The 12274-nt window shown below is 47.2% G+C and overlaps 2 protein-coding genes across 5 annotated transcripts in view; one reads left to right on the forward strand and one right to left on the reverse strand.

Annotated features, from left to right (window-relative positions):
• Positions 1-11167, reverse strand: part of slc26a11 (solute carrier family 26 member 11) — a 33149-nt gene extending 21982 nt beyond the window's left edge. For 2 of the 4 annotated variants that reach the window (XM_060844457.1, XM_060844454.1), the window contains exons 1-4: positions 11116-11167; positions 8932-9434; positions 6166-6358; positions 4892-4977 (exon numbers count right to left, since the gene is read on the reverse strand). In XM_060844457.1, coding sequence (XP_060700440.1) covers positions 4892-4977; positions 6166-6358; positions 8932-9117 — 465 coding nt within the window. In that variant the 5' untranslated portion in view covers positions 9118-9434; positions 11116-11167. Of the gene's footprint in view, positions 1-4891; positions 4978-6165; positions 6359-8931; positions 9435-10875; positions 10928-11111 lie in introns of those variants that run through there. The other 2 variants (XM_060844455.1, XM_060844456.1) reach the window with 2 other exon arrangements.
• A 59-nt stretch (positions 11168-11226) lies between these two features.
• sgsh (N-sulfoglucosamine sulfohydrolase (sulfamidase)) overlaps positions 11227-12274 on the forward strand; it is a 28747-nt gene continuing 27699 nt past the window's right edge. The window contains exon 1 of the mRNA XM_060844782.1: positions 11227-11528. Within this exon, the coding sequence (XP_060700765.1) occupies positions 11426-11528 (103 nt within the window). The 5' untranslated portion in view covers positions 11227-11425. The remainder of the gene's footprint in view (positions 11529-12274) is intronic.

Here is a 12274-nt window from a genome sequence, read left to right on the forward strand (position 1 = left end):
AGTTCCCAGGACCCGATGGTATCTACCCCAGATTATTGAGAGAGGTAAGGCTGGGGCCTTGACCAAGGTCTTTGTATCGTCATTAGCCACTGGAGAAGTCCTGGATGACTAGCAAGTAGATAATGTTGTTCCTCTATTTAAGAAGTTTATAAAATCATGAGGGGAGGGGAGGGGAGGGACGGATGGATAGATAGATAGATGGATAGATAAGGTCTTTTCCCTGGGGTGAGGGAGTCCAGAACTAGAGGGCATAGGTTGAGGGTGAGAGTGGAAAGATATAAAAAAGACCTAAGGGGCAATTTTTTCACACAGAGGGTGGTACATATATGGAATGAGCTGCCCAAGGAAGTGGTGGAGGCTGGTACAATGACAACATATAAGAGGCATTTGGATGGGTATATGAATAGGAAGGGTTTGGAGGGATATGGGCCGGGTGCTGGCAGGTGGGACTAGATTGGGTTGGGATATCTGGTCGGTGTGGACGGGTTGGACCGAAGGGTCTGTTTCCATGCTGTACATCTCTAACTCTATGAGATGTCAGAAAGCATCAAAATGAAAGTAATTAGTTTGGACGCAGTGCGGTCAACGCCTGCATTGACCTCCCCCATCCCGCAAACAGTCAGAGCCATGAAAGTCCAAACCCAGCTGACCCTTCACCTTCTCTCTGCACCTTGGAGTGTCCAAACTTGGTTATTTCTCCAAAGTTATTCACGGCACTCGAGTTGTGTATGCGGAGGAGTGACAATAAGGACAGCCTGCTGTAGACCAGTGGGCACAACGGCTTGGGATCTACAAGGAGACAGACCCAACATTGGGTCACCCTCAAAGTCTCCACGGTAACATCCATCAGATCAGATGTCACCTGGAGCTCGTCATGATAAAGTGCGTCTTCTGATTCGACTGGGAAGTGGTTTTCCCCAACCCTCACTAAACCCAACGGAACCCTGCAGTTAGTTATACACACACACACACACACACACACACGTCAATGGTAACTCCATTGCAAGCAGTGGGGGGGCAGGGTTAGTTAGCTCAGTTGGCTGGACGGCTGGTTTGTGATGCAGAGTGGCACCAACAGCGTGGGTTCGATACCTGCTCTGTCTGACGCCCCCATGAAGGGCTCTCCTCCTCAACCTCTCCTGAGGTGTGGTGACCCTCAGGTTAAACCACCACCAGTTACCTCTGGGAGAGCAGCTCTATGCTCTGGTAAGGCTATGGTAACCTTTCCACAGTGTGGGAATCTGGCCTGTTCATGCAACAGGGACCAATAATTAAAAAAGCCTTTATAAATAAACATTAATTGCCCAACAGAAAAGTGCTGCCTTGGAAAATGTAGGGGTAGAAGTAGGCCATTCGGCCCACCCAGTCAGCTTCACCATTCAATGAGATCATGGCTGATCTGATCATCTTCAGCTTCACTTTCCTCCCATATCCCCTCAACCTGGAGTGGAATTTCAGACCCAGCCTCAGCAGTCCTTTGAATGCTTTGATCAAAGTTTGAAGAGAAACAGAATAGTTTGCTCAGCCATCCAGAGGCAACTCGGAGTCCAGATCCACTTGTAGCCCAGATTTCCCAGAAACTACGAGGGTTTGTAAACCACAAACCAATAATTTAATGGTACTGGCTTTGCATTTCAGGTTTAATTTAGACACTGAACTTAAATTCCCCAGCGGTTGCAGTGGGATACATATTCCCGTTTGAATCACTAATCTAGGGGGCAGCATGGCGGCTCATTGGTTAGCACTGCTGCCTCATAGCTCCAGGGATCCGGGTTCGATTCCAGCCTTGGGCAACTGTCTGTGTGGCGTTTGCACATTCTCCCCTTGTCTGTGTGGGTTTCCTCCTACAGTCCAACTATGTGCAGATTAGGTGGATTAGCCCTTGTAAACGCAGGGTTACAGGGATAGGGTAGGGAGATAGGTCTGGGTGGGATGCTGTTTGGAGGGTTGGTGTGGATTTGATGGGCAGAATGGTCTGCTCCCACACTGTAGGGATTCTGCGATTCCTGTGGAAGTTGCAACTTCGATACAGACTGGCTGCCAGGCTGGTAACCCCAAAATAAAATTTCACAATTCCTTCAGAATAAAACGAAAACAAAAAGAAAAATTCCCTTTCGTCTGGATTCTTGAAGAATCCACTAAGTTAAAGTGGGGACTCAAACCAACTCATTTTTTAAACTAGCCGAGACCCCACCGATTCCCCCCTACGAAAAATAAAATCCCCTACCTCAAAGTTATTACAGAACACACTAACCATGCTTACTCAACTACATGGGACCTAACACATGGGTGTTAAACCAGCCATTCAAGTTTATACACTTCCCCAGCACTGATTGGATCCTTGTTCCTTATCTGGCTCTGCTGTAGATTATTGACTGTGAACGGTTTACAACCCCACCATAACATTCCTTATTCTTTCTTGGAATATGGTGGTCACTGATAGTTCATGGGCAACAAATACTGGGCCTTAGTGTCCTGCTGTTTCAGAGGGCAGTTCGGAGTCAACCATGTTGCTTGAATTCTGGAGTCACGTGAAGTCCAGACTGAGTGAGGAAGGCAGATTTCCTTCCACAAAGAATAGTGAGGTTTTTAGCAAGGATACGTGAGAGTTGCCATGGTAACCATTGCAAAGATCAACTTAAAATCCATATTAAATTCCACTGGCTGTGGTTTGTTGGGATTTGAACTTACAAGGCCACAGCGTCAGCCTAGCCCTCTGGATTACTAGTCCAGAGACATTACCATGACACTACAATCTCCCATCATGATCAGATGGGCCAATAGGCCAAGGAGCGGCAGATGGAGTTTAAGTCAGATAAATGTGAGGTGCTGCATTTCGGGAGAGCAAATCTTAGCAGGGCTTATGGTAAGGTCCTAGGGAGTGTTGGTGAACAAAGTGACCTTGGAGTGCAGATTCATAGCTCCTTAAAAATACAGTCACAGGTAGATAGGATTGTTTGGAAGGTGTTTGGTATGCTTTCCTTTATTGGTCAGAGTATTGAGTGTAGGGGTTGGGAGGGCATGTTGCGGCTGGACAGGATGTTGGTTAGATCACTTTTGGAAGATTGTGTGCAATTCTGGTCTCCTTCCTATTGGAAAGATGTTGAAAGGGTTCTGAAAAGATTTACAAGGATGTTGCCAGAGTTGGAGGATTTGAGCTACAGGGAGAGGCTGAATAGGCTGGGTCTATTTACCCTGGAGTGTGGGAGGTTGAGGGGTGACCTTTCAGAGGTTTGTAAAATTTTGAGGGGCATGAATAGGGTAAAGAGACAAGGTCTTTTCCCTGGGGTGGGGAAGTCCAGAACTAGAGGGCCTAGGTTTAGGGTGAGAATGGAAAGATATGAAAGGGACTTCAGAAGCAACTTTTTTTTCAACACAGAGGGTGGTGCGTGTATGAAATGAGCTGCCAGAGGAGGTGGTGAAGGCAGCATTTAAAAGGCATCTGGATGGGTATGCGAATGGAAAGGGCTTGGAGGGACATGGGCCAGGTGCTGCTAAATGGGACTAGATTGGGTTGGGATATCTGGTCGGCATGGACGAGTTGGACCGCAGGGTCTGTTTCCATGCTGCACATCTCTATGACTCTAATTACCAGGAATGAAAAAGCGAACTGGATGAGGTGATTCTTTTCCCCGCAACTTTTAATTTTAAGGTCATTACAGGCAGAAAGGATTAGACAGAGTAAACACAGGAAGGATATTTCTGATGATGAGGGAAGTCCAGAACTAGGGGTCACAGTCCAAGGATATGGGGTAGGCTGTTTGGGATAGAGAGACTGCTACAGAAAGTGGCAGAGGCCAAAACACTGCATATTTTCAAGGAGGAGTTAATGTAGTTCTTAGGGCTAAAGGGTAGGGGGAGAACAGGCGACTGAGTTGGACGGTCAGCCATAGTCATATTGAATGGCAGAGCAGGCTTAAAGGGCCGAATGGCCTACTCCTGCTCTCTCAGTTTGTTTCAGCTATCAGCATTCACGCTAACACCCAATCAGCTTCCTCCAAAAAGGGTCAACACTGAGTAATTTCCCATTGGTCAGACAACAGACTCCTCCCCGCCCTCCCCCAGTCGGATGCTCACTTTGATCGTTTCTCACGGAGAGGTAAGCAATTGTGAGAATCCTTTCCCATCATACACCAGCTGCACATCCTCCGTTACACCCAAGAGAAAATGGAGGGATTAATGACCCGTGAGAAAACCCAGTCACTCCGCTAATGCCTGAGCCTTGCAGGAACTCTTCTCACGGGGAAAACTTCTAATCCTCTGGAATCTCATCAGCATTCACGCCTGAAGAGTTAATTTCCATTTCGGGACCATCAAGTGGAGCTTTTCTACTTTAATCCATTTGTAGCAAGTGGGCCTCTCCGGCTGGGCCCAGCATTTATTGCCTTCGCCCCGTTGCCCTCTGAGAAGGTGGGGGTGAGCTGACTTCTTGAACTGCTGCAGTCCCTTGGGGTGTAGATATCCCCACAGGGATGGAGCAGTAACCTATTCACAGATCCCCCCCCCACCCCCAAAAAGTTCCCAACATGGAACAATTGGGAAAACCACTGGCTTCTCAAAGTTAAAATAATTAGGATCGGAGGCCTGAAACAGAGCTTATCTTTAAAGTGAGATATCCATTCCCCCTTAGGCAAGAGTTCTCAAGGGAAACTGCAGACACTGCAAAATAATATGGTCAGGTGTAAACACTCTCAAAATGGTAGACCTCCTTTGCTACTCTCACATCTTCCCAGTCAGACTTTCCCCATCAAGAGATAAGCATCCAGAGGCAGATCCATCAAACCCCCTCAAAACCAGAGGCTGGTGCTATTTTGCACTGAATTATTCACCCTACTTTGCACAAGAGACACAAGAGCCAAACAAAGGCCTCTTCATCGATTCTCATCCTCACCTTCACTTGTCCAAAGCCAATGGTCAGAGCAGCAGAGGAGGTGAACCCCTTTATGACCGGATAGGAGATAAAATCAACCAGGAAGCCTAGAATCAAACAGGAATGGGATTATTTACCAGACTGGAATCTGCACCAGGATTGGGACAGGGTGTATTGACTCAAGAGTTGAACAACGAGAGTGAGTCGTTAGAAAGTAAAATAAAGCACAACCCTGATAGGGCAGAGGAGGGGGATGCGGTGTCCACATGACAATTGTCCCTCAGACTCGCCTGAGTGAAGGCCACGTTCTAGAGTGTTTGTAAAATTAGCTGAAAATGTGTTGCTGGAAAAGCGCAGCAGGTCAGGCAGCATCCAAGGAACAGGAAATTTGACGTTTCATCAGGAATCCTGATGAAGGGCTTATGCCCGAAACGTCGAATTTCCTGTTCCTTGGATGCTGCCTGACCTGCTGTGCTTTTCCAGCAACACATTTTCAGCTCTGATCTCCAGCATCTGCAGACCCCACGTTTTCCTGTTTGTAAAATGACTTCACATTTCTGCCTGGCCCAGAGGAATCAGATCAGTGGTGCAGGTTCAAACATAGCCGCTGTTGCATTTGGGGAGATGTGTCAGCTGGTTAGTGCACAGCAAGATCCCAGCAACAGAACTTTAAAGAATTATTGAAGATACTTTGCTAATGAACCTGTTCAGAGATGTTATTACACACCTCTGGAGGAGGTGGGACCTGAAGTCGGGCCTCCCTGTTCAGCAATAGGGACACTACCACTGTACCACAAGAAGGCTCTCAAAAAGATGAGAAAAGGTGTTTTCTGATCATCCCAGACAGAGATGTTATTACATACTTCATAACAACTTGACAACATATCGTGGTGATGACAGGTGAAGGATGACAACTAGAAACCAGGAAGAGTTTTTCTTTGAAACAGTGCAAGGGGCCACTCTCACATCCACCCGAGGGGGCAGATGGCGCCATAATTTATAGTATCCTTCCACAGCTCAGTATTGCATAAAGACTTGCTGAAACAGAGCTCACGTTTCTGCTGGGGGTTGGGGGAATATATAGTTATTGGCTGGGGCCAGGGAGGATGCACAGCTTTGACAGATTTGCCATTGTTAACACCAGGGTTCACCTGCGAATTGCAACAATACCACAGGCTGTGCTCTATCAGACATTACATCCCACTCCAAAGGAGAGTGGGGTGGCGAGTAGGAGGGGGTGGTGAAGGAGCGGACTGTGTTCAATCGAGTCTGTGTGCTTCAAGAGAGTGCCTCACCGAGTTGCAGGATGCCCATAGCCAGTTGAATGCAGCCACAAAGGAATGCCAGCAACACTGCGTAAACTGGATCGTGGTTGGCGTATGAAGCAACCAGGAGGGACATGATCGCAGTCGGACCCAGTGTGATATCCTTCGAGGTTCCCAGGAGGCAGTAGACAAAGCAGCCCATAAACGACGAATAGAGCCCATACTGAGATAGAGAGAGAAAGAGAGAGAGAGATCAAACCAATCAACATTTCTACAACACTTTTGGCTGGCTGATAGAAGAGGAGAGGGAGCAGAAAAGGCCATTCAGCCCCTTGACCCTGCTATATCATTGAAGGAGATCATTGCTTGTTCTGTCGCTTCACCCCATGGTTTCCCTGACAACAATCTGTTAGTACACTTTGAACAGGTAAAGGAGGTGGCCTGAACTTTAAAAAGTGTTACAAAGTTAGGTTTTCTCTCCTTCCCCTTCACCTCATGCCAACTAAACCAACACCTGCACGAATGAATATTCAAGTCAGGCCCAAGGAGTGACCCCAAAAACACAAAAATAATCAGAGTAATACAACATGGAAACAGGCCCTTCGGCCCAAACTTCTCCATGCTGACCATGGTACCCACTCAGCTAGTTCCAATAGCCCACATTTGCCCCATATCCCTCTCAACCCTTCCCATCCATATACCTATCCAAATGTTTTTAAAATGTTGCTACTGTACCAGCCTCAACCACTTTTTCTGGCAGGCCATTCCGTACACGCACCACTCTCTGTGTGAAAACGAGGCCCTTCTTAAATCTTTTCCCCTCTCACCTTAAACCCATGCCCTCTAGTTTTCAATTCCGCATCCTTGGGAAAAAGACGATATACATTCATCCTATCTATGCTCAGGATTTTATACGCCTCATAAGGTCACCCCTTATTCTCCTATCTTCCAAAGAACAAAGTCCACGGGTTGAATTAGAGTTAGTTAGTCTAAGGGGTGTGACGGTCCCCTGAAACACAGCATCCAGGTGACTCTTCCCCTCCCTGACATGTTGCAATGTTTAAAGCTCAGACTTCCTGAGTCTGAGGCATGGCGGCTCAATGGTTAGCACACCTGCCTCACAGCGCAAGGGACCTGGGTTCAATTCCAGCCTTGGTAGACTCTCTCCCTATGTCTGTGTGGGTTTCCTCTGGGTGCTGCAGTTTCCTCCTACAATCCAAAGATGTGAATTATCGAAGTATGTGTTGCTGGAACAGCACAGCTGGTCAGGCAGCATCCAAGGAGCAGGAGAATTGACATTTCAGGCATAAGCCCTTCGTCTCTAATCTCCAACAGACTATCTGCAATCCTCACTTTCTCCAGGTCAGGTGAAATGGCCATGCTAAATTGCCCATGGTGTTCAGGGATGCATTAGTTAGGGGTAAATGTAGAGTAATGGGGAATGGGTTTGGATGGGATACTCTTCAGAGGGTCAGTGTGGTCGTGTCAGGCTGAAGGGCCTACTTCCACACTGTAGGTATTCTATTTTAAAAAGTGTTCTATTCTGGCTAACCTCTCCCTTCCATTCTATCAGATACAGCGAGACTGGTGAAAAATGTCTGGTTTTGTTTGTGGGCTCTGTTCTTGCACTCAGCGTGGCTCACAAGGAACCTCAAACAGAGAGAAAAAAAAATCCTTCCTCTCAGACTCCTGCTAGAGATAGGAAGAAGTGGGGGATGGTCAATATCATAATATATATTCATGTCAACATCAGCCTCATCATTTTCACTCCAAGTGGGTAATATTTTACATTCCTCACATAAACACCATCCTGTAATACTCAAGGATTAAAGCCCAAGAGTCTAAAGTTTTACCTTGGAAATGTCAAATAATTTGATTTTGTAGCAAAATATACAAATGGCAAGTTTACTGGTTAGTAAATGATTAAGTGGTCAACAATGAATTAATTCCGTGTGTTTATGGTTTTTATTTTATTTCACTGTGACAGTCTTTCTTTGGAGTCCACAAAACAACCACACCCCATCCCGAAAGTATTGACCGTGTGAAAGGTGATCCTATAACTTTTGACCTCCACAAGTATCTATGTTATTTGTGAAACAGAGGAGCGGTTGTATATTTTAGTCTTCAGGAGAGTGATCAGTTTTCTTTAAAAAAAATGTTGTTATACATCTGTAGTGACGTGAAGAATCAGTTGGGTAATTTGAAGTCATTGCCCTTCCCTTAATGGCTGAACATTTACAGCTCACAAGGAGGCCATTCAGCCCATAGTGTCAGCATTGATACAAACAAAAAAGGAACAATTCAACCAAAGCCATTTTCCACACCACGTGGCCCTGCACATTCTTCTGTTTCAGATAACAATCCAATTCCCTCCTGAATGCCTTCCTCCAACACACGCTGAGGGAGTGTATTCCAGACCTTCAGCATTGGATATGGGAGGCAAATTAGGCCACTCAGCCCATCAGGTCTGCTCCGCCATTCAATTATGGCTGACATTTTTCTCAAATCTTATTCTCCGGTCTCCTCACTGGAATCCTTTGACCCCTCATTAATCAAGAACCTGTCTAGATCCACACAGAAATTGCTGGAAAAGCTCAGGGCTTATGCCCGAAACGTCGAATCTCCTGTTCCTTGGTTGCTGCCTGACCTGCTGCGTTTTTCCAGCAACACATTTTCAGCTTCTCCTCTCCAATCAATGGACGAGAAATTCCTCATGGCAGGAGCGAGAGGGGTTGAACTGTTTTCCCTCCCACACAGCCAAGGTTGGAGCCTCCACCCCAGAGGACTGCTGCTTACCTGAACAGGGAGGCCAGCGATCTCAGCATAGGCCAAGCCCTGAGGCACCACAGTCAGGCCCACGGTCAGCCCTGCCAGTAAATCCATCCGCAGCCACTGAAGGCTATACTGGGGCAGCCAACGCAGGATGGGGAGTCTCTTCTTCAGAGTGTGATAGGAGCAGAATTTCCTCACTACAGAGCTCATGGCTGGTGTTCCGGTCACCTCGGGGTGATCAGGGCACTTTATTGGCACCGCCTGGAGTCTCGGTTTCCACCTATTCTTCCAGACGCGATTTTCCCACTGGCACGGACTGTGTCCGGATCCCTAGGGTAACGCAGTCACCTCCACGGCTAGGAGAGAGTGAGGATTGCAGATGCTGGAGATCAGAGTCTAGACGTGTGGTGCTGGAAAAGCACAGCCGGTCAGGCAGCATCCGAGGAGCAGGAGAATCGGCGTTTCAGGCAAGAGCTGTCCGCCGCTGTCCAGTTTGGTCCCCATCTCCTCCGGGCATCCAAAGACACCTGAAAAATGATCAAATTAAACATTTTTTGTTTTTTTTTAAAATCACTCAATAAAAACATCACACAGGAAACTCTCTGACAAAAGAAATTTAAACACCCTGACAAGTAAAAACCAAAAGAACTGCAGATGCTGTGAATCAGACCAAAACAGAAAATGCTGGAAAAGCTCAGCATATCTGGCAGCATCTGTGGAGAGAAATCGGAGTTAACGTTTCAGGTTCAATAGTCCCAGAAGAGGGGAAACATTTGAGAACTGTGTCAACTTCATCTAATGAAGGAGCGGCGCTGTGAAAGCTTGTGATTTCAAATAGATCTGTCGGACGATAACCTGGTGTCATGCGACTTCTGACGGAGTTCACTCAAGGAATACAGAATCTTCCTGAACACAGATCTCAGATCAGGAATTATCCCAACACTGAAACAGGACAGACAGGTCAGGAGGAACTGAAATGCCCTACCGACACTCCCCAGTTACGACAGCACGATGGCTTAGTTAGCACTGCTGCCTCTCAGCACCAGGGACCCAGGTTCGATTCCAGCCTCGGGTGACTGTCTGTGTGGAGTTTGTACATTCTTCTCGTGTCTGTGTGGGTTTCCTCTGGGTGCTCCGGTTTCCTCCCACAATCACAAAGATGTGCAGTAAACCAATCTGGTTCATCAATGCCCTTTGGAGAAGGAAACTGCCATCCTTACCTGGTCTGGCCTACATGTGACTCCAGACCCACAGCAATGTGGCTCTGAGCTGCCCGATGGGCAATAAACGCTGACCCAGCCAGCACTGCCCACATCCCCTGAACGAATATTAAAAAAAGGTTAGGGGAATTGACCGTGTAAATTGCCCACAGTAAATTAAATGAATGAATGAGGGAAGAGAAAAGGAGGACTGCAGATGCTGGAGGTCAGAGTGGAGGGTGTGATGCTGGAAAAGCACAACAGGCCAGAGAGTGTCCCAGGAGCAGGAGAGTCAACGTTTCAGGCATAAGCCCTTTATCCTGCAGCTCGGATGCTGCCTGACCTGCTGTGCTTTTCCAGCACCACTCTCTCGGCTGCATTAAACTCAGGGGTAATATAGAGCAATAGGATAAGGAAATGGGTGGGATGCTGTTCGGAAGGTGGGTGTGGACTTGTTGGGTCGAATGGCCCTGTTTCCACACAGTAGAAATTCTATGAATTCTTCAATTAATTCTATGAAATAAAAAGAGATGCTGTGGTGTCGATAGGCCTCCTTTAAGGGGGATGAGGGTGGGATAACAGAGATGATCAAGACACTATCCCCCAGGCAGGATGTAGACTCAATCGTGCAGCACTGTTACCAGGAAGATTGCAACAATCCGAGGTTACAGGATAGATCCGACAAGTGACCACAAATTCACCGATAGGACTCGAGAAGGGAAGTGATAAAGAAACAATATCATCGGACTGATTTTTTAAAAATACTCACCATGTTCACATCAACAAAAGTTACATCGTAAAAGCCAAAATTAATAAGATACACACACATCTTTAAGGAGAAAACAAAACACATTTAATCTATTAAAGTATCAATTAAAACTCCCGGAACGCTGAGGTGGTCTTAAAGAGTTAAAACCAAACAATTTCTCTGTGAAGTTTCCAAACTGCGACAGGAGATAGAGGATCAGTCAGAAACCCCCCCTTGTCATATTCCCACTCACTCACTCACATCCTGGAGGAGATCTTCCAGTTTCTGGATTATTTTGGGGATCTGGGTCACATGACCTCCTCTCATGTGATCAGCAACAAATGTATCTTTCACTTCCGGGAAATTGGCCATTCCTGAGGGAGAGAGAGAGAGGGGGGGAAGCGCTGGCTGGCTTTCATGACATTGATTCGATTTAGTTTTATTGAGTTAGCGCTTCAGTCACGGTGTGGTGTCAGTGAATAATCGGGGAATTGTCCCGGGGCTGCATGGCCAGCCAGTTTGTCACTTGTGTTTGAGGTTTCCTGGTGTTGGAGGGGAAGGGGAGGGGAGGATGTTTTCAGCTGTTTCAGGGGTCCCTGTCTGGGGCTTGCTGCTTTTAGGAATCGGTCATTCATGGACTCAGCAGAGGAACAGGAATGTGCTTCTTATCATCGGTGAGCAGCTAGGATTAACATTCTCCTTCTACCACCTCCCTGCCTTTCCCTCAACCTGCCAGCATTGGGACAGGCCATTCGGCCCCACTGTGCCAAGCTGCTGTCTACACCCCTATCTCTAACCCTGGCACCTTCTGCGTTCAAGTGGCGCCCCCTTTACCTACACCTTGGATCCCAAGAGCACCACCCCGTCAGGGCTGGAGTGCAAAGATCAGGGCACAGACACCTTGCTGCTGTACTGGGGGAGTGCAGCACTGTTGGGAGTCGTCTGGTTATTTTTTTTTCCGCCAGGCGTTAAGCTGAGATCTGACCTGACCTTTTGGGGAGGCAGATGGATCTACAAGATCTCTCCAAAAAACAGAGGAGAAAGTGAGGTCTGCAGATGCTGGAGATCAGAGCTGAAAATGTGTTGCTGGAAAAGCTCAGCAGGTCAGGCAGCACAAGAAGCAGGAGAATCGATGTTTCGGGCATAATTCCTGATGAAGGGCTTATGCCCGAAACGTCGAATCTCCTGCTTCTCGGATGCTGCCTGACCTGCTGCGCTTTTCCAGCAACACATTTTCAGCTCTCCAAAAAACAGTCAGGTGTTATCCCCAGGGTCGGTCTCAGTATCGATTCCTCAATTAAGATCACAAGGACAGGGTTTGCACGGTGATGTGCAATGCTCATATTGGTTTTATTCCTTCATGACTGCAATCCGAGATGGAGAACGGGGAAAATATTGTGGCTGTAACAGGCTGTTCTTT

The sequence above is a fragment of the Hemiscyllium ocellatum genome, chromosome 25 (assembly GCF_020745735.1).
Source record: "Hemiscyllium ocellatum isolate sHemOce1 chromosome 25, sHemOce1.pat.X.cur, whole genome shotgun sequence".
Taxonomy (NCBI): Eukaryota; Metazoa; Chordata; class Chondrichthyes; order Orectolobiformes; family Hemiscylliidae; genus Hemiscyllium; species Hemiscyllium ocellatum.